Here is a 27,965-nt window from a genome sequence, read left to right on the forward strand (position 1 = left end):
TATAACACCTCACCTACTTTGTCTTGCCAGTGCTCAACCTACCCAGGCCCAGGTGTGTTTCAACACAATATGTGACAAAACTCCCAAACCAGGGAGATAGAAACATCATATAGGAAACTGACAAGGCTGTGGAAGTCATCCCTTCACAGACAATGCATGACTTTTCCTGCAACTTCAACAAGGGCTAGTTCGCTAAAGTGAAGGGAGATGTGATGTGCGTAAGACACAGGCAACTCTGGGAACAAAAGGCTGCCAGCCCTATAAACGGGAGCCATGGCACCAGCGTGCATGGGGGGGGCAGAGTTAAGGTTACCCTGGGCCAGTCATAGCACCCACACTGACCGTGCTACAGCCGAGAGTCAGACAGTTTGCGCTCGTCCTCCTTTCTCCGGTGTGTGGGAAGCAGCGTCACAATGCGCTGGGCGAGTCCAACTGCTGCACATGCGGAGGGTGGTTCCACATTCCACCTGACCGGTGTGCGCGGGGAGGGGAAGGGCTGGAGGCGCTCTCCGTCCACTCACTTACCCCGAACCTCCGCGGGCCCCGGCCCGGGGCGGGCGTGACGGGAGGCGGCTAGAGGGCCGGGACCACGGTCATCGAACCGTCCCCCTCCCCCTTTCTCTGTAGCGCGATGGTCTCTTCCGGAAGCGCGCGGGCGAGGGCCTCGGGGAGCCCGCCTGGCCGCCGCTAGCCACAGGGAAGCGGGGCTGGGGAGTCGCCGGCCCGGGAGACGCGGGGAGCGACGCAGCGGTGAGGGGCTCTGCCTGCCGCGGGAGTCGGGGTCTGTGGTGAGGGGCCGGCGCGGGGGGGGGGGGGGTCCCGGGGGCGGTGCCGCTGCCGCTGGGCTCCGCCTGTGTCCGTTCCGGCCGCGCTGGGCGGGCGGAGGGTTTGGCCCCGCTGCTCGGCCGCGCCCGCGAGTCCAGCCCGGGCCCCAGTGGCTCTGCTCTGGGAGCCGGCCGCGCCCCGGGCCGCTCGCGTCATCCCCGCCTCGCCCGCCGGTGCTGCCCCCAGCGCCCCGGCCCACGTGTCCGCGTCCCGTCCCCCCCCCGTCCGCGACGGGGCTCGGGATAGTCTCCGTCCCGGCAGGCTCCCGGCTGCCGCCGCTGCCCGGGCAGAGCTGCCGTAACTCGCTGCGCCGTCAGACGCCGCTAATTGTCCGCGAGCGGGTCGGGGGAGACCGTCGAGCGTGTCGTAGGAGAAGCTTTGTTGTTGTCTAATGTCTGACTGGAGAATTACCAAGGAGGACGTGGTTTAGGCAAACGTCTCTCGTTGCATTAAAATATTTATGCAGTGGAGTTAACAGAGCGCATATAGAAGCCTCCTTAGTTCTTCCCCGTGTTTTCTTGTTCTTAAGATGATGTGATCACGTCAGATATGAAAAGGGAGAGGCATCTGATTGCGTGTATTGCTTTCAGAAATTATGCTCTGATGAATAAAATAATAGTACTGCATAAATGAGTTTGTAGCCTTTATTTTCTTTTGTGCATCTGTGTCCAGAACTCAAAGCGCTTTCAGGAACCACACGGTTTCTGTAGTAAATGTGGATGCATATTGACTGAATATTGGGTTTTGTTATCTTGTCAAGAAATGCAGAATATATATCTTGCTTCCTCATTTTAACAAAAGGATAGTATAATGTTATAAAATAACATTATCACCTTTGCCTTTCTCCTAGGGGCATTATGAATGAAGAGCAGTTTGTTAACATTGACTTGAATGATGATAATGTTTGCAGCGTGTGTAAACTGGGAACAGAAAAAGAAACACTCTCATTTTGCCACGTCTGTTTTGAGCTAAACATTGAAGGTAAGAAATCAGTACAACTTAGCTTAATAGTGTACTTCATTCTAAATGTCCCAGAATACCTTTGCATTGAGTTAAAGAGAAAAAGAAGGTTCTAACACAAAATTTAAAAAAGGGAAGTGACGTGGTGGCTTGAAGCCAATGAGAGCCAAACTCTTGTCTGTAGCCATTGGTGTATAAATAGTTAAAAACAAATTTGTAGTAATGCATAATTTTAACACTATTTCTAAGTAACGTGATAATTTTATGGATATTCTTCCTCAAGTCTTCAAAATCCTGAATATTTAACGTAGTTTTGCTATTCTAAATAACTTCTTCCTGAGTAGATGACTTTCATTATTACCTTTTCTTTCATGTTTCAGTTAGATTTCTTTATGTACTATAAAAATCAGCTTGGCTGGGTTTTTGGATAAGCAAAAGTTTACAAAAAAGTAGACAATCACCTTTTCCAAATAATGTTGTATACTTGTAGTGATAAATAGTATCTAATTACAGGAAATGCTTTTCAAAATACCAAGAGAAATTGTGTAATGGATGTTTTTCTATTTATTTTGGAAAAGTATATTTGTACTGTGGTAGCGCCTGAAGTTCCCAGTCAGAGATAGGTGGCTGCCTATGCTAAGCCCGGTCTTTTGTTCTTTGATTTTCTTTGATTCCTGACCATCAGCTCAGCAGCAGTGATTGGGCTGAATTAAGTCTTTCCACCACTACCTGTCGTGTTGTGGCTTTGTTCATCTTTAAACCTTTGTGTTCTATGTCATTCACTATGTCTGTCCAACACATCTTTGGTCTTCATCTATTTCTAGTTCTTGTCCTCTGGTATGTATCACCATGTATGTTATCCTTTCCAAATTCATTGCTGACAGGTGTGCAAACCATTGCAACAGTATTTCTTCCATCTTATGTGTTTGGCACTGTACAGAAACTTACTTCAGAAGGCACTCTGTGCCCCCAAGAGTTTACAAATAAACTAATATAATTATATAATTATCAGATTGTAAAGTGTAAGCACAACACATTTCCTGATAGGTTAAAACATCAGTTTTTATAGCAGTAATCTAAACAACCATATTGAGGGCAGGGACAGTGCCTGCAGCTTCAAGGGTCCACGTATGTGTATTGTATTCATCTGTGTGTGAATTAAATTGCACCACAAAAGAGAGTGCTGCAAATTAGAACTTTTCCATTTTGATACACCATAAATGCTTTGTAGTATCACATGTCTGAGTCTGGCAGCAAACAAAAGTAATCCAGTCTGATTATATAATGGATAGATCTACCCATCCCAGAAGTATTTTAGCAGGGGTGATCCCAGGCCATGCCTACATTAGGAGTGCTTTACTAGTATAAGAATACCAGTATACGATGCTGGTGAAGTGCTTCTCGTCTGGATGCAGCTGTACTGGCAAAAGTGTGCTTAGTACCGGTATAATAAAACAACCCCCAAAGAGTGAAACACGCTATGCCTGTAAAAGTGCAGATTTTTCAGTAAAGCTGCTTCTACAGTGTGGGCTTTTGCTGGCACAGCGATGTTGGTCAGGGATCACAGCAGTCCACGCTGCTGACCAATATAGCTATGCCAGCAGAAGCCTAGTGTAGATCTGGCCTGCATTGATCATGGGCGACTGAAAGGGAACAAGTTAATTGGTATGGAATGTATAAAGTTAGTGTGTCCTTCGTGCTGTTCTAAGTAGTAGTATCTCGTCCTATATCTTTCTTTCTGATATAGGAAAGAACTAATTGATTGCATTTAACATGAAGGAGGGGTGGAGGGTCACAAACTTCATAGCTTGTGTAGTCCTAAAATCCCAGTGTGCCATACTCCTGGTCTCTCTTTCAGAGACTCCCTGCATCTCTCCAGTCTCCCCCCACCTCCCCACTAGAGATTCTTTGTGTTTCCCATTCTCCCCACAATGGGAGGTGTCTTGCTTCCCATTTCCTCCTACCTAGGTAGCAAGAGCGTTATGTAATAAACACTCATTTTCCCACTTCCCCCATGCGAGGGGCACTTTCTGCTGCCCCATACCTGGGTCCCTGTTCTCCACTCCTGAAGGACTGTGTGCACACGCCTCCATACGCACCCATTCCCCTCCTTCCTACCCTTCTTATTTCTTTCTGGGTGATAAGTCCCTCAGCCTGTGCCACTTCCAGCAGCTCCCATTGGTCTGGAGCAGCAAACCGTGGCAACTGGGAGCCGCGATCGGCCAAACCTGCGGACGCGGCAGGTAAACAAACCAGCCCGGCCCGCCAGGAGCTTTCCCTGCACAAGCGGTGGAACAAGTTTGGGAACCGCTGTGTTAAACTATTGGGATGCTGAGCAGAGATGAGATAGGGTATTGTTATGTTGGAAGACATTGATGGATGCTATCAACCAGGTTTTTTTAAAATCTATAGACAATTGCGGAGGTGATTGGAGATTTGCTTAAGAGCTGGCAGCAGCTTCATGTGTTCCCCATTGGTCTTGCAGTTTATCCCAAATCAGTCTGGATCCAGTCTGCATAGAACATTCCCTGAAATATTGGAATTGGTCAGATGCTGCATTCAAAAGTTACCACATTACAAAGAAATGCCGTTGAGTTTTTGACCAAGCTTGCAAAGGCCTTAGAGGGTTTTTTGGGAGGGTCAGGGAGCACTGTTGAAGTTGAGGTCAAGGTCTCCAATGCCTTTGCTGTTCCTCAAGCTTTATTAAATGCCTGAAGAGTGAAACTGATGTGAATGCTTGCTGTCTATAATTATAAAAATATGCTCTGTTTCAGTTCTAACTGAACTTTTAATGACAGGTTTCAGAGTAGCAGCTGTGTTCGTCTGTATCCGCAAAAAGAAAAGGAGGACTTGTGGCATCTTAGAGACTAACAAATTTATTTGAGCATAAGCTTTCGTGAGCTACAGCTCACTTAATGCGTACATAATACTAAAGAATAGTAGTTGTACTCGTGTCTCACAGAAGCCAGAAAATATATTGGTCAGTCCGTGTCACTTTCATGTGCTCTCAACTCATTTTGGTAAAAATTAAAACAAAACAGCCTTAAACTTTGTCACTCATTCAGTTAAAAAGATAGTACACATCTTAATCTAGCAAGCACTTGTGTTTAATACTTCAGTAGTACTGCACCATCTGCCTTCCCTTTTTATGTAGAAAGGGCTTCCTACTATAGCTTCATCTTTTGATAGTGAAACTGGACAGTTGCTTTGAATTAAGGGATATTGTCAGTGTACTTTAAAACTTGGATTTTTTTTTCATAGTTTTTAAAATAACTGATAGACTTACAGATTTCTCTTTCTGGTTATATTTTAATGCCACCACCTACACTTTAGGATTAAAGAAAACCTGGTGCCATAATCCACCAAATACTATACTTTATTTGCAGTTAAATGCTCTTGTTGCAGTGTAACGGCTGTGCATGACTTGTGAACATAAATGACTTTGACATTCAGACACTTGCTTCTTGCTGATAGGAGCCTTGATATAAAAATATTTCTGCTTTTATTGTGAGATTACTGTATGTATTTGTCTCTCTGTGCTTTGTTTTGAGCAGGTGAGCTTGAATCTGAGACAGTAGTGGATAAATACAGCTTTATAAAAATCTCAGATTTAATATGATTGCAACAAAATGCATTTATTTCTGGTAATTTTGAATAGTATTAGAGGTACTAATATTATTGCATAAAAGTCTTTGTTATATAGGCTTTATTTTTAAGATTTGTTTTACAACAAGCGTAAAGAAATAGCTACTTAAAACTATTTTTTGTTTAAGGTAAATATGATATGTTTAGGTTCATATACTTATCAATCTAGAAACATTTAAGCATTGATGCCCTTATCGCCATAGAATCTGAGGACTCATAAATACTGCCTTTTGCCCTCAGTATGCCCCAATGAATTTGGGAAGTACTGTACACGTTTACAGAGGGGAAACTGAACCAAGGCACAAAGTAAAATAAGTGATTTTTCTGAAGTCTCACTGAAAGTCTGTGGCTGAGCCAGAAAATGAATCCTGGTATCCTGAGTCCCGGCACAGAGCCCTGATCACTAGATCTTTTCTACCTTGAAGTGATATTAAGTTACTTTCACTAACACTTCATAGACCTTTGACTTGCAGAACAGTTTACTATTTGGCATGTAGACAAGTAGTAGTGGTCTTCAGTTATTCAAGACTTGGGAGGGGACCACATTGGGTAATCCACACACTTTTATAAAGCAAAATGCATCAGGAATTTTCTTACTAGCTTTACATTTCTATCATTCTGTCATCAGTCACTTCTTGCACAAGAAATCAGCAATCATTTGTAATTGCTAATTTTCTTGCACTGAATAGTTATAAATTATGAGATGCAGTATGTCAGAAATGTCATGGCTATTTAAAATTTATAGTTGCTGCTTTTTATTTGAACTGTATGGCGTCAGGCACTCAGACTGTTAAACTTGCAGACACTTAGTTTTTGGGTGTCTTTTCTATTGGTGAGTGCTAGCTGTTCCGATGGGAAATAAGCAAGCACTTTTGCAGTTCTTCAGAAATGAAACTGATAGCTAGGAAAGAGATATTTGTTCTAACTATTGTATATGATGTTTGGTTTAGCTTAATATCTGAATTTATATTTAGATAAGCAGTTTGCCTATAAACAAACTGTTCCCTCTCAGTAAAATAAAGAAGCCATTTGTATTTTAAAACAAACTTTCAATACATGTAACTGTGCTTAGTATCTTTCCAAGGTAATAAGCATTTCCAGTGCCCCCAGTAGCCTGTGTCAGCTTCCCTTCAACATTTTCTGGAAATGAGTTTTCATTTCCCTCATATTTCACAAAGGACCCAAGCTTTCTCTCTTGACTTGGTCTCCTTTAAGGTCAGAGTTCTGTTTTCTTCCCTGGGGAGTATTTGACAGCATTTTTTCCTAAAACTGCCTGTACCAATTTCACACATCTTAAGCAAAACTAAACTTATTTGGCCTGAGATTTAAAACAATAAGAAAACCAGAAAGATTGTAGAACTTCAAACGTATGTAGATTAAATATTGTAGAAAGTACAGATAGTTAGGCTGACTTTTTAATTAACCATAAACCATGATCTTTCAGTTGGTTAGTATGGATGGAATATTATACCCATGCAGAGCCCCTCTAACTTCAGTGAGATTCCAAACAACTGTAGAAGTTCATTTTTATGGATAATGACTACATCCTTTGGGCCTTACTTAAGTAGAATTAAAAATGTAGTTTTTCATCTAGCTCTTAGGTTGGGAATGTTCCAGTCTGTCATTAGGTTGTTTCCTGGATTGGTGTTAGGGTTTCAGTATGTTTCAACTTCTGCTTTTCTGAGGCTGTTTTTAGGAGTTAAATGTTTATTAGCATGTTTGGACATTAGCTCAGATGGCAGTACGTAATCACAAGGATATCTATACTCAAAATTCAAATGTCTCGTTCAGAACCTTTTGTGAGTGAGCAGGCAGGTTACCCTCTACACTCCTCCCCAATCATATTAAATAGCATTTTTGCTCATTTAAAAGAATTCCTTTGAACCAGTAGGGATTTTAGCCTTTGAGTGAAATATAAATGCATGCTGTGTCTATACTGTTGGTCAATATTTGTATTGAGTTAATACCATAAGGACCAAATCAGGCTCATATCATTGACTAGGTGCTGTATAAATGCATATGAAGGCAAGGGGAGTTTTGCCATTGACTTCAGTGGAACCAGGATTTCATCCATGGTCACTCTCCTGAAAAGCTTGCAGTCTAAATCAGTAGGGATCCACCTAGGTTCTGAAGTCCACCTGATCTGAGCTCTTGGCAGGGTTGAGCCAAAAGACAGAAGACACAGGAATAGACACATAACATATGCAAAATATTACAGTTGCAGCTTTGATTCTCCCTGTTTCCTGATACCTACCTATATAATTTCTTTGGAGAAAGGAGGGTTATAAACTATCATTATTTAAAGAAAAACTTGGATTAAATCACATCTTAAAATTTTTCTATACTTGTGCTAAAGTATTAGTAAACTTCAAACATTATTTCCATTTTAATATAATCTTACATCATTTGTTCACCTGCCTTACACTTTGCTCAGTTTGTGTAGTCAGATTCACTTTTTAGTTATTATGTGTTTAATCTGCACTGTAAGGGAATCTTTGTATCCAAACCTCTTCTTTGGGGGAAAGAAGGTGTATTTACCTAAATATAAATCATTTTTAATTTAAAAAATGTTTTTTTGCCAATTCTGAATTGTGCCTAAAGTAACTGATTGTGTCCCTTAACACTTAGTTCAGAATAGACATCTGATAACTCTTTAAACCATGTAACGTGTTAGTTATGCTGAACAAAGTCTACAAAAACTTAAAAGGTCGGTTTTGTTCGTGTATATCCTCGCATGTCAACTCTTCTATGGCTTTAAAAAGAAGAAAAAAACAACAGCTCAACCACACACACATAATTTAGTTGCTTTTTCACAACTACAGGAAACGTGAAAAGATTTGTTGCTTAAAATGCATTTCCTGTTTCTAATTTATAAGGGTTAGATTGCTTAAGTAAGCCAGGAAATCTCATGATGTATCTCGGTTCTACAGACTCTTCCCCCCCCCCCCCCCCCCCCCCCCCCCCCCCCGGTAATTTCGTGTTCGTTGTGGCGTAGGAAGGGAGACTAACTGAACTGTTTTCAGTATTACCCATTAGCTAGCCTGGATCTTTAATTTTAGCAGAAACCTTGCATGATCTGAGTTGCTTCTCATCCAGACAGACACATCCTCTGTAAACTAGTTTGGAGACTCTGCTTTACTACTGAGCTCTGCTTTGCCTCTCTGACGGATGCTCATGGGAACCTTCTAATATCGGAAGCTTAAGACATCTGCATGCGCTTATTAAGAGCTCAGACTTGGCAGTAAAGGTCTCTTCCAGCATTTTTCCTCCAAAAGTTGGATGTCTCTCTTTTTTTAAGACCTGCAATACAAAAATAGCTCAGGGTGTGTTGGTTCTGGTGTAATTCAAAAAAGCTTTTACTTCTTACACTGGACTACCTTGCTTGCATGCTCCTATCACTTAATGTGTTTTGGCAGAAGGGAAAATAACTGTTCCAAGACATACTAACTTAAAATCTTGTTAATGCAGAATTATTGAAAACATTTGACAGGTCTATTATTAAACATCTAAAATGTCTTAAATAAAAGCTATACTATATTACATGATAAAATCTGACTGTGTCAGACTGAAATTTGTTACTTAACGGCAGAACATGTGCAGTGAAAGTTTCCTTCATCCACTCTCGCCAGTTTTTTCTCCTCCTACGGAAGACTCCATGTAGGGGTTAAAGTAGTTCAGTTGCTATTCTTTTTTTTTTTTTTTTGGTTCTGTCTGCAAAGACTAATTACGATGGTAGTCTTCAATGTGGATTCTATTCCACTGGAACTAAACCAGAGGTCTCAAACACACGGCCCGCAGGGTTATTTTCTGCGGCCCGCCAGCTCCCCGCAGGCCCCCCAGCATTTACCTAAAGCGGCTCCGGCCCGGCACACACCGCTCCGGGAAGTAGCCGGTACCAGGGTTGGAGGCCCGGGGGTCTGTGTGTTGCCCTGGCTGCTCCTCCAGGTACCTCCCCCAAAGCTCCCATTGGCTACGGGGAGGTACCTGGAGGAGCGGCCAGGGCAACACACAGACCCCTGGGGCCCTGCCCCAGGTCCTGGCCGCTTCCCGGAGCGGCGTGGGGGCCGGGCAGGCAGGGAGGGAGCCTGCCCTGCCCCTGGTGTGTGCCGGGCCGGAGCCACCCCCCGAACCCCTCCTGCAGCCGAACCCCCCTGCCCTGTGCTCCCTGCTGCATCCCACACCCCTCCTGCACCCCGACCACCTGCCCTAAGCCCCCTGCCGCACCCCGACCACCTGCCCTAAGCCCCCTGCCACACCCTACATCCCTGCCGCACCCCGACCCCCTGGCCTGAGCCCCCGATGCACCATGCACCCCAACCCCCTGCCCTGAGCCACCTGCCTCATCCTGCCCCCCTGCCCCACCCTGCACCCCGACCCCCTGCCATGAGCCCCTGATGCACTGTGCAGAGGCAGCAGGGCGGGGGTGGTCAGTGGTGTGGCCCTCGGGCCAATATACTAGTCCTCATGTGGCCCTCGTGGTCATTAGTTCAGGGGGTCTCAAACTCAAGACAGACCAGATCACTAAAGGCCACTGAACAGCTGTTGGATAACAACTGCTTTCGGTCACTATTGACCTGAACCGCTATCCAAGGCTATGTAGTCTCTCACATTTTTAGGAAGCTGTAGTCATTGTCTTTCTTTTATGTTTAAAAGAATTTTATGCACTTTACTTACAACTTCACCACCAGCCCAGGAAAACTAGAGATTGAGTAATGGCTGGCTTTTGGCCTCAACACATTAGTTGTTGTTTAAGCTACATGGGGATAGTTACATTAATGTAGTTAAATCAGTTTAACATGACATAACATTTCAAGTGTTATGTTCACACCGCCAATGCTATATTGATTTAAGTTCAGTATAAGTTGGTATTCCATGGATGTCATAACTAGGGCTGGATCTCCCAGGGAAGGCAGAATCAGACCAACTGTTAAGTGACTGAAGCATCTCAACAGCTGTGGACAGAAAGGAAAAGCACCAAGAGTGCCTAAAGCCACCTAATAGGCCAGGTAGGAAGGATTTGGTGCTCCAAAGTACTGGATTAATAGGATGGTAACACAGGTTTCCCAGCACTGGCCCAGCAGATCCAGAAGACCATGGAACGCAGTTTCCCTCCTTCCTACACTTTTGTGGATAAGTAACCCCACCCCAAAATCCTGAATTAATAGAAGCTGGGGATAGGGCAGGCACCAGCACTATACCCAGATAGCAGAGTCTTATACTCCCTTCCGCTGCTCTTTAGATCTTAGGCCTGGTCTACACACTAAACTGCATCAGTTTAATATTCCTGAAGGCAGTCTGCACCAAAAAATAAAAAGTTCTGTGCACAATATTTTAAAATTCTGCAAGTTTTATTTGTCAATAAATAAATGCAGAGGCTCCAGCATGGCAGTGGGGAGCATAGGCCACTGGCTGCACGATGGTGTGAGATCACCCTGCAGCCTCCCCACCACCCATCCCTGGGACACAGACTCAGCGGTGAGGCTGCATCCAACCCCGACATAGCACAAGGCCTGGACCTGCCCCAAAAACACCCTGGGGGCCTGCCCCTGTGTGCAAGGCACACCATGTGTGGGGCAGGCAGGATCCAAGTATGAAGGGACTCAGTGTAGGGTGAGAAGGTTCTATGTGGGACAGTCTGGGTGCAGGCAGCTCAGCGGGGGGTCTGAGTAGCAGGGAATCTGAATGCACCGAGGCTTGTGGGGGGGGGGGTTCCAGGTGCAGGGGCAGTGGGACTCTGCAGGGGGTTCCAGGTGAAGGTGTTTAGGGCTTAGCAGAGGGGTCTGGGTGTAGGGGGCTCAGCGGGGGAGTCTGGGTGCCGGGGGAATGGTATGTGTTGGGGTGGAGGTCTGGGTGCAACTAGTTGGGGGTCTGGATGTGGGGGCTGAGGCTGGTGCATGTGCAGTGGGGATTATCAGTGTGGGGGGGTTTGAGTGCAGGGAGCTCAGTGGGGGGTGGTCTGGGTGCAGGGGTGGGGGGTCCGGAGGCAGGGGATCTAGATGCAGGGGGCTCCAGATGCAGGGATGGAGTTCAGTGGAGTGGGGTTCAGGTATGGAGGGCTAGGGTGGGTTCTGGGTATACGGGGTAAGGCTTGGCGCGGGTGTCTGGGTATGAGAAGCCCAGATGCAGGGGGGTTGGGCAGATGAGGGAGCAGCTCCCCACATAGTGATCCCCCTCTCTCCCCCCAACCCCCAAGCTGAAGAGTGATGGGGGCAGGAAGCAGGGGAGGAACCCGAAATGATGTACCTGCACTTCTAGGGAGTGGTGCGTGACTGCTCTTGCAGCTTCCCTGTCAGAAAGTCATTTTTCTGCAGGGAATCAAAGAAATCTGCAGGGAACACTAATTCTGCACACACACAGTGGTGCAGAATTCCCCCAGGAGTATTAAATTTTAACTAACAAGGTGCTTTCATACAGACTCCATTAAAGTAATGCACTTTAAGTGTATGGACATCTTTAAATTGATTTTAACTGGATTATCATTTTTAATTTACACCTGTACATTTAATTTTTCAGTGGAGGAGAGTGCCAAACTTAGTAGCCTTATAGTAAACATTTTAATTAAGTAATATTGCAATACAAACCTTCATTAACCGGTTTAGTGAGCTTTATAGCATTCGTATATCTGAAAAGTGCATTTTATGACTAAAAAGTTCCTTCCTTTCCAGCTACTGATAATATTAATTGATGTTCACAGTTGTAAAAGCAATTAGAACTGAGAAGTCCCATTAGACGCTTGCTGGGATCTGAAGGTAATGGCAGTAGCTTATTCTGTTACGTTAATTTAAATTGATAGGGTGGAAAGACCAAAGTGTCTTAACAGCTACCTAACAAAGTAAAATGCAGCAGAAGTTAAGCAAAACAGGCTGCTGATCACTGCAAGTCTTGGTGTTCAAGAGCACCCTGTGGTGTGTTCAGCATTTGCACCTGTTGAGTGGATTTAATCTTATGTACTTTGAATTTTGGATGACTGTTCCCCACCCCCCAGGTGAAGTGATCCAAATACCTGCAGACATGGCTGAGAGCTCTTTTTTATTTAGAATATCACCAAGTTTAATCATCACAGGGGCTTGTGATCTGTTATTGCCTTGGTTTTAAGTTCTCATCCATTTTTGGCTGTTTTTAAATGTACAATGTAATGAATTATACTTGTGTAATAGCACGGTGTTTGGCTACTAGTATTCTTTGTGTTAATTGCTGCAGCATTGCTTCCTTCCCAGAAAACTGGGGAAAGGGCAAATGGGCAAGTGTATACATATACCCGTAAAAGCAACTATTGATGCATACCTGGCTACTAAAGACTAGACTATCCAAATTAGCCAAGTCATGCTGGGAGCACAGGTGCAGCAGGCTACCATGTGGGAATTTTGAGGCACAAGGACCAATATTTTAAACAGTATAATAAAGAAACCCTGGGACAAGGTTAGCCAGGGAAGCTCTGGTTCAAAGTTGGCTAGTGAATATTGTATCATTGTAAGATAAACTTATGCTGTAATTTACCATAACCTTGATGAGCTTTGCTTTGCTTGCTTATTTGTCCCTTTCCATAGGGTGGAGGAAGAACTAATTTAATTGCTACCAGGACTGAATACCTGTTTTCATGATAAAAACTGACTAAGCTGCTTGGTCCATGGCATTCTTCAGTTTGCAAAAAATTTTTGATGAAATACCAGTAAAAGGAAAAAATAAATCTTACGACTCTGTGTGGTATGTGTGTTTCCAAGAGTGGCATTCCAGTTGCCATATAAAGCAGATGGTCAATGTTTTGGACTACAATATCTATTGCATGGAGAGTACTTTTTTCTGTAGGTCTGATTCTGGATGAGTGTCTGTTAGTCTGTGTTGGGCTGGCAATTGTAAGTTCTGAGTTTTCAGTCCAAAATGCCAAAGAACATCAGTTCTAGACCTTAGACAGAGCTGCTATGGAGGAAAGCACTACTTATCGCTTAACTCATTAAAAAGGTAGTTAGAAACTGTTGCACAAAAATCATGTAGTAAGATTGGTAGTGTGGATGTGTGAAATCTTGTAATGCAAAGCTTTCATGATAGCTTAAAGGTGACCTACAAATGATTTGTGCACCCTTTTTTTGCTGTTTTGTTGTATAAAGACTACTTCAAATTCCAAATTTAAAAAAAAAAAATTTAACTGACATAAGAAATTTAAATTTTGGCCCTCTTTGGCTTTTTCATAGACAACATTGTGCTTGCAAAAAACAAACAGTTCTGTAATTTATTACAGAAATGATCATATGGTTTAAAATTATGTGTCTGCACAACTGACATAGTGCAGAACATGGCCTTGAGTTCTTCTCTTCTGTTTAATTTCTGCTTATATAACAATTATGTCTGAAGCTCACAACTTCTAATATCATATTCTGATACAGAATAGATACATTTGGTCAGTGTGATAGTTATTTTAAGTCCAGAGCAAGAAAATAAATAATGCATAAAATTGTATTTTGTTGGAATAGTAAAGTTATTGGCCTGGAAGGTTGTTGCAGTAGCCTGACTCAATTGACTACATAAAATGATGGGACTAGGGTCGTTCTCATGCTTATGTGCACTCTTTGGCCCAATATTGAGCTATTCCAGAGGGTAAATACTTTTGGCTGGGCGGGGGAGCACGGTGGGGGAGCAAGCATGAGAGACTCTGTACCCTAGTGGCTTGAGCACTCACTTGGAAAGAGGGAGACCCAGGAACCAGTTCCCCTGCTCCAGTGATTTTTTTTTTTAATTGTATATCTACAGTGGAACAGCTTCAGCAGGGGAGACTGAAGGAGCCCCACTTCAGACTATCCCGTAGACCAGTAACAAGGGCACTGACCTGAGAGGTGGCAGAGCCCTGTTCAAATCCCTTCTCTCCCTCAGGCAGAGGAGGGTTTTGAACCAGGGGTCTCTCACGTTCCAGGCAAATAAGTCTTACCACATTGGTTAGGTTAGGGTATGAGGGAAGTCATCCTCCTTTGCCCCAGCTTCTTACAAAAACAACTTAATGCTAAAGCAGTGTTTGCAGCTGAGAGTTTGAAGCAGATAGAGGCACCTCCCTGCAGCCTGGACGTAGGCACTGATCTATGAGACAGGCCAAGGACTTAGTGCACACACTTAGCTTGGGATTTCCCATTGGGTAATTTAAGTGGGGAACCACCTAGTGTGCTGACTTTTATTAATCCCATTCTAAGACACCTATCTATCCCCCTTCATTGTATACATAGCATAGTTGCCAAAATCAGGCTTTGTGAATCCCAGACCCCTGAAAATTAGGCATAGTGACTATGCCTAAACTACTTTATGAATAGGGCCCTACCAAATTCACAGTTCATTTTGGTCAATTTCACGGTCATAGGATTTTAAAAATTATAAATTTCATTATTTCAGCTACTTAAATCTGAAATTTCATGGTGTTGTAATTATGGGGGTCCTCCTGACAGAAAAAGGAGTTGTTGGAGGGTTGCAAGATTATTGTAGTGGGGTTGCGGTACTGCTACCCTTCTGCACTGCTGCTGGCGGCGGTGCTGCCTTCAGAGCCCGGTGGCCACAGAGCTGCGGCTGCTGGCCGGGAGCCCAGCTAAGAAGGCAGAGCCGCTGCCAGCAGCGGCGCAGAAGTAAGTACGGCATGGTATGGTATCGCCACCCTTACTTCTGCACTGCTGCTGGCAGGGTGCTTCCTTCAGAGCTGGGTGCCCAGCCAACAGCTGCCGCTTTCCAGCCGCCCAGCTCTGAAGGCAGCACAGAAGTAAGGGAGGCAATACTGCAACCCTCCTAAAATAACCTTGCAGTCCGCCAGCAACCTCTGTTTGGGTCAGGACACTCAGTTTGAGAAATGGTGGCCTCCCCCATGAAATCTGTATAGTATATAGCAGGGATCGGCAACCTTTGGCACACGGCCCATCAGGGAAATCGGCTGGTGGGCCGGGACAGTTTGTTTACCTGCAGTGTCCGCAGGTTCAGCTAATCGTAGCTCCCCCTGGCCACGGTTCGCCGTGCCAGGCCAATGGGGGCTGTGGGAAGCAGTGACCAGCACATCCCTCAGCCCGCGCCACTTCCCGCAGTCCCCGCTGGCCTGGCAAGGCAAACCGCGGCTATTAGGAGCTGAGATTGGCCGAGCCTGCGGATGCTGCAGTTTTATTTGAGCAGTTTTAAGGAATAGCTTTTTCTGGACAGTGTCCAAATCCATTTATGCAACCTAGTCTGTGGCCATCTGTGAGCAAATTGATGGAGTCTGCTGCCTAATATGCAATCTCTTGTGTGAGATGGAGTCACGCTAACTACTTTACAGGATTGATGTCCTTGCTCAAAAATCCTCTGGTTCGTGTGTGGTAGACTTTTCAAGCCTTGTATGGACCACATGACATTATTTTGTTTTTAAAGTATTATCTAAATAGAATTGGGACAACAGTTTGGAGGTGTGGGTTTAAAATTCCTTTCATCCATCCTCCGCACCCCCCAAACAACCATAGTTAAGAAACTGACTTTGTGGGGATGGGGGCGAGAAATTCATCCTCTATCGACTAATGACTTCCTTGTTTTTCATGGGAGGAAACAAAGAAGTATATTGTAAGTATTGGCGTAACTCTTTAAACTGAACATTCCATATAACCGTTACAGTGTGTGGGTACTAGGCAAAAACGTAGAGACATTGTGTACTGAAACTTACATTCTGAACTTAATGATAAAATATTTTCTCTGTCTTCCCTCCCCATTTTCTTGCACAAGACCTTCAGGGGATCCTTAGTTACTGCTGCATTGGACTGTTTTTGTTTTTTTTTTTTTTTTTCAAGCCAACAAAAGGAACAGACTTCATTGTGCATTCTGCTCTCTGCTCCAAATCATTAGTAGCTTCTTTTCTGTGTAGCACTGTTGGACAAAGAGAGAGTCTTAAAATACAGTAACTTGTATAATATTTCACTTAAAGATATGAGAGACTTGAAGTTTTCATAAGCATAAAATAACATCAGCAGCATTTCATGCTGAAAAGAGAGGCGAGGGAGGGGAATGGTATTGAAAAAATAAATCTCAAAAGTCTGTGAAGGCTTTTAAGCAATGTATTCACTGTAACTTTGACTTACAGACCTTTCTATTCCCTGATGGCTTAAAGATCTAATGGCTTGCAACAAAGGCTTGTTGCCTCTTGAGTTAAGCAGATTTGCTATATTTAAGTTATATTAGAAAGCCATGAAAAGAAAAATGATTTGCCTTTCCCTGGTTTATACTAGAAACGTGTATGTATTTATCACTGGAGTTTGCTTTGAAAGTCTTTTGCAGGTTATCTTTGAAAACTATAGAGTCGATAACCAGAGCTTAGGGAAAAAAGCCTGTCTCCCACATACTAGCCAATGGTAGATATGAAACATGGAGGGTGGAAAGATGTTAGTGAAGAGTTGAGGCAGTATGTTGATAAGAAGTCCAACCTGTAGCTGCTGGGTAGGAGTATGTCCTTGGACCTTATTTGGAAGGTCAGTCTTTCCTGTATCTGGCTAGTAGGGTCTCTTTACCTATGTAGCTCGCAGAAGGTGAGAAATTTTGTTTCTCCTCCACCAGACCCTTCTAGCTGCTGAAAAGAGAAAAGGGGGAGAAGGATCTCCATTGTTCTTTCTCCCTCGCTTTCTGGGGTTTTTTTGGTTCCTCTCTCCCCATAAACCGTTTCAGCACTACATGCTTTCCTAAGCAACAATATGAAACTAACACTCTTAAGTTTCACTGCTGTCCACAGAGTTCAAAATCAGAAATAAAACTAAGTTGAGTCTTGTTAATTTAATTCTGCTGCAGCTTGGGAATGTCTAACTGGCAATAAAGGGACTCAGGGTGAAGCCAATACATTGTTGTGCACTAGCTTCATGTTTGGAAGGTTATCTTTGCAACTGTAAGGGCTAGAAACTTAGTTTTGAGTAAAAACTTGGATTCTGCAGAAGTTGATGTAGAGCACTCAGCCTTTCCACTCATCAGAGATGAACAGGTAATAAGATTTCTCAAGCCTTGGGGTAAAAACTATTTAAAGAAGAGTTTTGTGTAGCTCAAAAGCTTGTCTCTTTCACCAACAGAAGTTCGTCCAATAACAGATATTATGTCACCCACCTTGTCTTTCCAAAACAAAAACAGTAAGTGTAATACTCTGATACTTAAGTGTTGATGCAGCATATGCTTGTGGCCTTTTTGTGCTCATTGAAGCCTTAGTTGTCTTCAGATCCACTTAAATGGAAAACTGCCAACACATTTTGTATGAGAGTCCCGGAAACAATATATAGAACCACAAATTCAACTTGAAAACGTAAGCGTTTGCTTTCTAAGTATTAAAGGTATTACGGAATAACACACAATTTACATAATCAATGTCATTTCTGTCTTTACAGGGGTACCAAAATCCAATCTTCTACACACAAGATCATTAAGGGGGCACAGAGACTGCTTTGAAAAATTCCATTTAATAGCAAATCAGGACTGCCCACGATCAAAACTCTCCAAAAGTACCTATGCAGAAGTAAAAAGTATCTTGAGCAAAAAAATTAACAGGATTATACAGTATGCACAAAACAAAGATTTGGATTCCGATTCTGACAGCACAAAAACTTCTCAACACCAGCTTTTTAACTTCAGACATCAGACAGACAGAAAACTGGTTCCACAATTTGACTCCCAAGTACCCAGGTACTCTGCAAAATGGATAGATGGAAGTTCTGGGGGTATCTCAAACTGTTCTCAAAGTATTTTGGAACAAAAAGAATCTACTGATTTCAGACTTGATATGTTGCAAGAAACAGGAGCTACATTCTGTTGCAAGAGTGTTTTGTGGCCTAGTTGCAGTCAAGCACCGAAGACAGAAAAAGCTAAAAGTGATTCAGATGCCAATGCCCAAAGACAACATCCCTGTTACAGCAGGGACGAATGTAAGTAGAGGGGGAATTAGGTGGGTACACTTCTACTTCTCACTATGGTCTATATTCTGTAAAATCATCTGTAGTCTCTTCAACAGTTAAGTTCACCCACATACTAGCTAAAAGTGTCTAACGTGCTGAAACAGTTTATTTTACATCTATAAAAACTAGCTTTCAGGCGTCTACACAACCAAGTGAATCAGTGTGAGGTGTTCACTTTATATCCCTCCTAGTCTTAACCCAGCCATCACATAGCATGTGTCTCCTAAGCTCATGTGAGGAGAATCTTTGCTTATCCTTCATAATTCAGACATGGCAGTGATGCACAATCGTGCCAGTGGAGGTTATTAGCAGTTTACTGACAGTGACTTTTTCTCATTATTGTTCCTGAGATATATAATTCAGAGACCAAATTGCCTTGAATAGTAGAATGAATTCGAGGAAACTAGAGAAAACTTTGCATAGAACCAAAATAATGTACAAAGTAAAATAGTTGAGATTAGGATACTTAGAGAGTGTGACTAAAGTACTTAATTATATACTGGTAACAATTATAGGAATATACAGTAGCCCTTATGCACTAAAGCTTTCAAACACCCTTGGACTTTGGAACCTGTCTTATTGAAAGGCATATTGACTAGGACAGTGAAGTTAATTCCCAGCATAAGAGCTATAACTCTGATATGCTTGGGAAGTAATCTGCTTGTGTGAATTTACCATTCTATATAGTATAACACTACATTATGGCCAGTAGTGGAAAAGACTATTTTATTGAGGAGGGAAGGCACTTTATTTTAAAGAGGTCTCTGACAAAAGCCTTTTCATCAACTGCAGTCTAATTCTTGTCATTCTTGTAGAGAAATGCTAATGTGTGCTTCTGATTGATCTAGTCAGATTAGAAGTGAACAGCAAGAACTCTATGGATGTAGTATTCTGGTTGGATGGTAGGTGTTATATACACAGCGTGACCACATAGTATAATATGAATTCCTCAGATTTTCTCTCCTGATGGTGCTCAGTATCACTTCAGCTTTGTGTAACTATATAGAAATCTTCCATTGCATTGATGTGGAAGAAACCTGAGCATTCTCACTTTCTAGCAGAAGAGGGCCTTGTGAATGGCTGCTTAATAGGACAGAGAGTGAAATAATATAAGGAGTCCAGAATGGTCAGGTGAAAGCTTTGTGTGGCTTTAAGGTAATGCTTATGGTTAGGGCTCTGTGTTTGTCACAGAGGTAGTGGAAGTCATGGATTCTGTGACTTCTGCAGTGACCAGTGTGGGTGACCCCATGGCCGCCCAAGCAGCTGGCCCTGGGACCAGCCACACTGGCCGCTGCTCGGGCGACCCCAGGGACAGCCTGAGCAGCGGCTGGCCCCAGGACTGTCTGAGCAGCTGGCCCCGAGGGCAACTGGAGCAGCTGCTGCTTAGTGGCCCTGGCAGCGGTCCCGGATGCGGCAGGAGCAGTGGCGGGGGTGCAGCCCCAGGTGTGGCCGGAGCAGCCGCTGCTTGGTGGCCCCGGCAGCTGGTGCTGCTGGCCCCCCGGCCCCCTCCCCCGAGCAGCAGCCCTCCGGGGTGCTTCCCCAGCAGTGCTTCTTCCCCAAGATACTATCAATACCCCTGACTAAATAACTCATGGATAGGTCACGGGCCATGAATTTTTGTTTATTGTCCGTGACCTGTCCATGACTTTTACTAAAAATATCCATGACTAAATTGTAGCCTTACTTATGGTGAATGTAGGTCATAGCTGCCATCCAACACTTGTCACTACTAGTTGTCCTTTCCACTTCCATTTAAACAATCTGAAGTGTCTGAAAGTACACTTGGGAATGAACTGAAGAAAACGCCTTTTGAAAAATGGAGTTTTGCTTCCTAAAAATGAGTCTTATTTTTCACTCACTCAGTGATCTAATTGGGGTTGCTTTTTCCCATGTCACTTGAATTCTGAAATTAAGATGTATGAATAATTGTTCCTATCTATGCTGCCATAGGTGACTGAGCTGACCCTGGAAGCATTACAAGCACAGGAAAACAAAAACGGGGAAGGGACCGTTCAGATGCCCCTAATGCATGGAAGGCTGGATATAGATCCCTCTGGTGTCTATTGATGCTGCTTCTTCAGCCTAAGTAGAACATGTTTGGTGGGGATTCACTGGGAAGCAGTGTAAGGCATGATTTCCCCAGTCAGAATATTGCTTCCATTGAGAACAAGAAACAGTATTTGGTCCTTAAGTTAGTTTGGAGGTTCTGTTTGTACCACTTCTGAATTGCAAATTTTATGAAATTGCAGCACGAGATTAATGTAATGGTAAAAGAGTGTGTGTGTGTGCGCGTGCCTGTCTCCACCATGAGTTAACATGAGGGGAAGCTGTTTCAGGGTGAACATGGGGATGGATCCTGCTTGCCTGATGCGACACAGTTGATTACCCTCCCTGCTCTTCCCCCAATGGAAGAGTGAGCTAGAGAGGGACATTGCACTTGGGACATTCTGGTGTTTTCGGAGCGCTCTGTATTCCTTGCTTTCTCTCTTAAGGAAAGAGCAATGATGCTAGAATCAGTGCAAGCCTGTCTACTCTGTGTTAAAGATTCATAATCACCACATTGCCCCTGAGAGAGTTGAACTGTAAACCAGAAGCTTCACACCTTTTGCATAGGTTGTGGGATGGGGCATATCTAAACATCAGAAGCTGAAGGGTCAGCACTATGCCCAGAGGGTCCAGGCAGCTGGATAGCAGGTTCCAACACTCAAAGCGGGCACTAAGTTTGTCTGTGTCCTGAGAGGGTGCCTCCAGACCCTGAGATTGGGGCAGTGGCTGGATTCTGTTCCAGCTTTGGGAACTGGAAACACTACCAGGTTCCAGAGCTTGAATTGCCCACTAGGACTGCTGGAAGGATATGTTCACTAGGGTCTGATATGCTGACTGCTCCTTTGAGGACCAATGAAATAGTGGGGAAGGTTTTTGGCTCTTGAGAAGGTATGGGGAAATAAGAGACTAGCAAAGTGTGTGGAAGAGAACTGAAGAAACAAAAGGGAGAGAACAGAGGTAGAATTCACAATGGAAGGAGGGGACACCGAAAAGTGTGTCTTCATATCAAGGTCTGGCTATAAGGGGAGATGATATCCGTTTCTTTGGGCTGCTGCTCTCAAAGAAATCCAAACAAAACTTTTCCCTTAAAACTACAAGTATTCTTCACAGTATTAAATATGAATAAATTAAGCACCATGTTCATGAAGTTCTGAATTTCAGACATGGATTCCAGTATATAATCCTAACTGTTGCAGTGTGTCATATTGTCGATATCTAATGAAGCAACAAATCTCAAAGCAGGCAATAATCTATTTGACCCACCTGTGTTTTGGAATCCTGATTCACTTAATACCAAATTGACAGTTTACAGCAGATAAGGAATTATGTAAAGCTTGACCTGGCCTGTGGGTTTGTCTGACTGAAGTCGGTCATCCTGAGACTTACATGTCTGACCTCCTACTGCTGAAACAAAACCAAAGGTACGAAGCCATTCTTGTGTTTTAAAATAAGTTACTTCCTGATGGCTCTGTGTAGCGGGAGGCTTAAAAAGGCTTTAAACTGTAAGAAAAGTAATACTAAAAGATCTAATTTTCCATTTGCAACAAAATTTCCAGACTCATAATTTACTGTTGGTTTGTAAGTCACCAGTCGTTTTGAGATTGCGTCACTTTAGTGGATATTAATGTAATTAAATCTAAACATTTTGTTTAAAAAAAAATAAATGTAGTCAGTCCTCTGTCAAAATTGAAGTATGCTGGTCTCAGAGCGTCACCTGCCCTCCTAGTAGCAATATAGCTAAGTCTGTCAGCACTCCTACAGATTTCTTTTTCGTGGATTTATAAATGCATATTGCTTGGCCAGTGTGTTTGTTTTAACTATTATTTCAGATATGGATTGCATTAGAACACTGTCACTCTCAACTAATTTTGCTCCTAGTTTTTTCTGCAGTGTGATATGTTTGTTACGGACATTATTGGGCTATTACAAACGGGGCTTGAAAATGTTAACAAAACTTACCAGCTATTGGACTCCAGCTGCTAGCATAGAGGGTAGAGACAAAAATGATGGTGGGGGTGAGGGGCTGTTGAAATACCACTAGCAATGTCCATGTGAGAAGCCTGTCACCAGCTACGGGGAAAGAGTTAAGAGTACTTAGATTTCTACAACACTGCTGTACCTTGAGTCTGTTTAGGGATTCTCTTCTCTGCTTCTGGCTAGCAGGTTTCTTAAAATTATTCCTGGGGGAGTTCTGTGCCAAACAATTAAAAATTCTATGCACAGTGTTTTTAAATTTTGCATATTTTATTTGTCAAAATAACACAATATAATAACATAATCAGTTTCAATTATTTTGGTAGTTTATTTCAAAATACCTGTCAGCAAGTATGTCAGTAACAATACAGAAGACAAAAAAGATTCCAGAAATTTTTTAACAAATAGATTTCTTACTAGGCATGTTACTCAAAGTTGTTAATTCATTTAAACTACAATACAAAAACATATTTCTTGCATTGCAAAGACTTAGGGGAGTCAGGGGTAACAGAGGAGCTGAAAGAGAGGGAAGTAATTGCTATGAAGGAGCCAGAGTGTGAACCTAAAGAAGGGGAGTGGGGGGGTTGGGTATGGATGGAAGTAGTATGGAACAGGTTTGTTTTTTGGTGGGGTGGGGCAGTGGAAGCAGGGATTTAGGGAGCCTCCGCTATGCCATGCAGACCTATTTGACCCCCTAGCCTCTTCTATTCAGTCAGGCACTTCTGACCCTGGCCCCATTTGTTCCTGCCCATCCCCATTCAGCTTCTGGCTCAATGTCACCCCACTACCTCTGGGCCCCCCCTTCCCCCATTAGCCCTTCTAAACCCCAGTCTGTGTGCCCCACACATGACCCCAGCAACCCCATGTGCCCTGCTCTTTGTCCCCTCTATATCGCATGCCTCCTCACTTGGCCCCGTGGGCAGGGCGCTGTGCAGAAGATAGCAACTAAAAATGGGGCAAGAAAAAATCCCAGGTTGATTTTAACTTTGACTTTACTTCAAACAAGTGCTAGAAATTTTTTTAATCTTCTGAACAAGAACTTAGGTGTAAATGGGTGCAGTGTGGTGGTAAGTCTGCAGTAAGCGACTCTGGTGCACCTGCTCATGGCTATGCCAAGCTGCAGCACAGTAAAAACTTACTAAGATCTTCAAGTTTCTGCTGCCTCTATGCAGCATCCTGTGGGCATCTGTGCTAATGACAAGGTTTGTCACTTTCACTCTGCTGCCTGGGAAATCTGAGCAGTAGCAGACGGTACCCAGCCTGCCCTGCACTTGTGACAGCATAAGACGCTTTCTCGTGAGATTTTTTTTTTTCCAGACACATACTAGGCTTTGGCCTCACTCTCCTTCCATTGACTTCAGTTGAAGTGGAGTTTGGCACCTTTGAAAACTTTTCAAAACTCTTCCCTTTATTTGTATTGCCCTCTCTCTGAGGGCAGTCAAGCTGCATAGGGAAGAAAGACATGGAAAAAACTATCATGGACTGGACAGTTGAAAAGCAAGCTGAGTAGAAAATAGGAAACTGACAGTTTTCTGGCACTTCAAAGGGCTCTAAGGTGGTACAGGGTTTGTCTTTGGTGCTTGTGGGATTTGGGCAAGAGAAAGAAATACTTGACTTTGTTCTGAGTTCCCGAAGGTTTGAAAAATGTTGCCATCGGGCTATTTGTGTACATCATAGTCCAGCATGGCTCTTGACAGATGCTTTCTACCTTGAAGGAGTCATGGCCAGAGGCAGTTTTTGCAGGGTCACAAACTTCATAGCACTTCCTATTCGTGCTCACCATCTAATTGTGGAGGTGCCTAAAAGTATGAAAATTAACCCTCCCCACACTTAGAAAAACATAATGTGATCATGTAGTTAAAGACTGCATATCCTTTCTTGCAGCTTTAATTCTGGCACTTCATAACATTGAATGTTTGACTTTTAACATTGAACTAAGTATTTTTGTATGAAATACACGTTTGTCTTATAGCACATACTATATTACTATACTATAGCAATTATCATACTAGAAAAATCTCAAACACTGACAAATCCACATTAATACAGCTATTAACATTCAAGGGTAGAAATAAAAAATCTTGACAAATGGGAAACTTCATAGGTGCTTTTTTGTTATCCCCAGTTTTGGTGGAGGTGGTGATGGGTTTTGTTCATGTTGCAGTGAATATGATGACTCCTGAAGAGGTAGAGCAACTGAATGAAAAACTCCTCAAGCAAATCCAGGGTGAGAGATCATTTTTAAATACTTATTGATTTTTTTTTATATAATGCAGAAAATGTCATTTGAAATGAAACTCTAGGTTTGCTTAAATGATCATTTTGAAATCTACACAAGCTTGAATTCAGAGCAGAGACAGGAAAGACACTTCTACATTTTATAATGCACTTACCCCTTGATAAACAGTTACAACTCCTCGAAGATGTGCTTCTTCATTTGCTGGTAAGGTATTTGTGCAAGAGTTTAAACTGTATTTTAAAGTAACCAGCTCATTGAGCTTAACTTTTTAAATAAAATTACAAATAAATTAAATGGGATTATTTAACAAATGCAAGTGTTTAGATGTTAAAATATACTGGGGTGTTGTATACCAAGGAGTATTGCAGCTAAAAATGTTTGAATGTTCTCCCAGTACTCATGCTCTCCATTGTGCACCTGTAAATATCACACTGCATATTCCAAAACCAAGTCTAACACACCTTCAGGCAATGGCTTTTAAACCTGACTGTCCACCTTCTTACAGATGTTTTTGAGGAGCTGACTCGGCAAGTGCAAGAAAAGGATTCTTTGGCCTCAGAACTCAATGTCCGCCACATTGCTATTGAGCAACTGCTTAAGAACTGTTCCAAATTGCCATGTCTACAGGTGGGAAGAGCAGGAATGAAATCAAATGTCCCCATATAAATGGGATGAGGTCCTTACTAATATTAACTTTCCTTAACAGTTCCATTAAATAAAGCTGCACCGACTTCTAGGAGCTTTTGGGGAAATGATGGGGGAAAAAAATTTCTTCAAACTTAAATAAAACAAGTTGTATGCAACAGCTTTTGGATTCTAACAAATGCAAGTGTTTAGATGTTAAAATCTACTGGGGGGTTGTTTTTGTTCACTCTGGAAGTAGTTTTTCCACGCACAGTTGGCAGTGTCCCCTGAAGCAGGTGTCATGTCTTAGTGATACAGAAATATCTGTTCAACAACAAAGAACGACCTGATGCCTGATCAAACAGCATCCAACCAAGAGAGCTTTACAAGGAGAGCAGTATTCATGAAATTCCTTATTTATTATGAGCAATATTTTATTATTGAAATTTTATACTGAACAAAAGTTACTATTTTAGGTACTTTTTCAAATCTCTTTATAAAATGTTTGAATGATTCTGTGTAACATTTATGCCTTGTGTATGGTTATATTTCATGATTCAGATGTTTTAAAAAAAAAAAACTGTTTTCTAAAGACAAATTTATTTCCCATTAAATAAATTGTGATGGTGCATCTCTTTTTAGAAACTTTATAATTCAAGAAGGTGATTTCATCAGGCATGGAAGAATAAACTTAAGCACAGCACCTCTTTTTTGAAATTCCATATTTTGGTTTTAGTGTATGGAGTTGGTTTTGTATGTGTGAAATATTTTTCAATGCTTAATAAAAGTATATGGCTTCAAAGAAACTAAATAAACCTGTAATACCTCATTAACTGTCTCAATACTAGTGTTTTAAATAGAATAGGAATTGAAGAGACTTGGTTGTAGTACAGTTCTGTATCTTGAAAGGAACTAGTGCTGGGAGCACCAATAATACTGTGCTTACCAATATTAAAAAGGCACAGTCTCTGCTCTTTACATTTCTCAGAAGAAGGGATCTAATATGTAAAATTTAGGTAAATAGTTAGTGTTCTGTTTTGCTCATTCTGTTGCTACTGCAAAAAACAAGTTACTAGTAAAGGCTTTTCCCAGAGCTGAAATAAATGAAACTGACGTGTGCACACAATTAAGATGGCATGGTGCTGGGGTTTTCATATTCAGAAGTAATCTAGTGGCAGGTGGGAGAAAATATGTCAGAACAAATGCCAGGGCAATATTGTTTTCTAGGGTTTGAATACTAATGTGACTGTCACATGTAGTTCAGAGGCCTTCACCTGTTAGAAAGGAACAACTGCAAAATCTGAGCACCAACATTAGGAACTTATGAATTGTTTGTCACTGCGGTATTTTGTGATTAAAGGGAGAAAGAGCTGTAATATCAAATGGCTTGCATGCAAAATGAGCCCTAGAAGTACAGTGGTGCATTAGCTAATCCCTGAGTATCTAAAACTACCAGAGAATATGGATTCTCTATAGGCAAGACCACCTTTAAACCTTCTTAATGTAATATCAAGATAACTATAAAGATGAATAAGATGTTCAGCAAGCGGATTTTTTGGTAGTGTATTGATAAAGGTCTCTGGTTACTTAACTGGATTACATTTTGAAATATTTACCCTTTTAGAGCAGAGTAAATTCAACAGTTTATCCTAGGCCTTCATCAAAATCAAAGCAGTAGCTTTGCTCTTAGCATTTTTATGAAACCTGACCAGTCTGAAATATTTCACCAGCCAGATGGAGAAGATTTGAGAGCAGTTAATAGCCACTATGAAAGTAGGCTATTGCTCCTTCTGAGATGTGCTACTTGTGTGCTTGAGAAGCCAAGCAGCTTTTTAATCTGCAGTCTAACATATAGCCCAAGTTGTGGGTTGCTAATACCCACACCTACCCAAAATTTAACTCCAGCGGCACTCTTCGTTCCTCTCTCATACTTAGTACCCTTGCTGATGCTGTAAGTGGTTAGTCTTATGCTGCTAAACAGTTGTAGCCTGCCTCATCCTACTCACAGTAGGTGGGGGAGAGCTCTAGCCTATATTTAAAATGTCTATACAGGTTGAGTTGACATAGCTGAGGGCAAGCTTTTCGTCTAGCTATCTTGGATCCCAGATTAGTGAAGCTGTGGCTGTGTGAGCCGAACAAGCCAACCTGGAACCCTGTGTAAGGGCTTGCAGGGCAAGCCTGCACTAAGGCAACTTCACTGCTGGGACCCAAGCTAGCTCAGCTATGTAAGTTCAAGCTGCAATCACACCTTGCCCTTGCATACCTGTACTCCTGAAGAGCAAAGTGTGTGTTGCAACACTTAATTTGTATTCACAAACTCAAATGGGTGCACAGGTTCCCTATACAATACATGGGGAGACAGAGGTGCCTGAGAATGCGATCTACAATAGCCAACAGCAGGCAGTGTTAAGAGGGGTATGTCCTAAGACTTAAGTGCCTTGCTCTGCTTGGGTTTCACAGCCCTGAACCCTTTCCTGCAAGAAGAGTGGCAAAACAACCTTAATTCTATCCAAAATGCCTGGGAGTGGGAAGAAAGAGGCCTCCCCCATAACCTTTAGCCTAAGAGTTAGTGTCCAGAAATGTGGGAGACCCAATTCTCCAATCTGTCTCCCACTTCTCAGATGAGTGGTGTTAAGCTACAGAAATATTTTCACTCTAAATATGCAGAGCTTCAGAGCATGAAAGAAAACTACTCGATAGTCTGGCGGCCTAGGGCAGTCATCTGAAAAACCAAATGAATGTAC

The 27,965-nt window shown here is 42.7% G+C and overlaps 1 protein-coding gene across 5 annotated transcripts; it reads left to right on the forward strand.

The window, feature by feature from the left end:
* Window positions 1–534: 534 nt before the first annotated feature.
* Window positions 535–26,050, forward strand: C1H21orf91 (chromosome 1 C21orf91 homolog). 5 transcript variants are annotated; one of them, XM_037905739.2, is made up of 5 exons: window positions 535–750; window positions 1,676–1,806; window positions 17,775–18,308; window positions 24,523–24,585; window positions 25,103–26,050. In XM_037905739.2, the coding sequence occupies exons 2-5, from the start codon at window positions 1,683–1,685 to the stop codon at window positions 25,261–25,263; spliced, it is 882 nt and encodes a 293-aa protein (XP_037761667.1). In that variant the 5' UTR covers window positions 535–750; window positions 1,676–1,682; the 3' UTR covers window positions 25,264–26,050. The 5 variants fall into 5 exon arrangements, with proteins under 5 accessions (XP_037761667.1, XP_037761660.1, XP_037761655.1 ...); XM_037905732.2 differs by having other exon boundaries at window positions 560–788; window positions 24,484–24,585; XM_037905727.2 differs by having other exon boundaries at window positions 567–750; window positions 24,484–24,585.
* Window positions 26,051–27,965: the final 1,915 nt, after the last annotated feature.

This window comes from Chelonia mydas, chromosome 1 (assembly GCF_015237465.2).
Source record: "Chelonia mydas isolate rCheMyd1 chromosome 1, rCheMyd1.pri.v2, whole genome shotgun sequence".
Classification (NCBI taxonomy): domain Eukaryota; kingdom Metazoa; phylum Chordata; order Testudines; family Cheloniidae; genus Chelonia; species Chelonia mydas.

Coding starts and splice junctions, on each gene's coding strand:
- C1H21orf91 (XM_037905732.2), top strand. CDS start 1,683: ATGAATGAAGAGCAGTTTGTTAACATTGACTTGAATGATGATAATGTT. Junction 1,807..17,774: donor TTTTGAGCTAAACATTGAAG/GTAAGAAATCAG, acceptor CTGTCTTTACAG/GGGTACCAAAATCCAATCTT. Junction 18,309..24,483: donor CTGTTACAGCAGGGACGAAT/GTAAGTAGAGGG, acceptor TGTTATCCCCAG/TTTTGGTGGAGGTGGTGATG.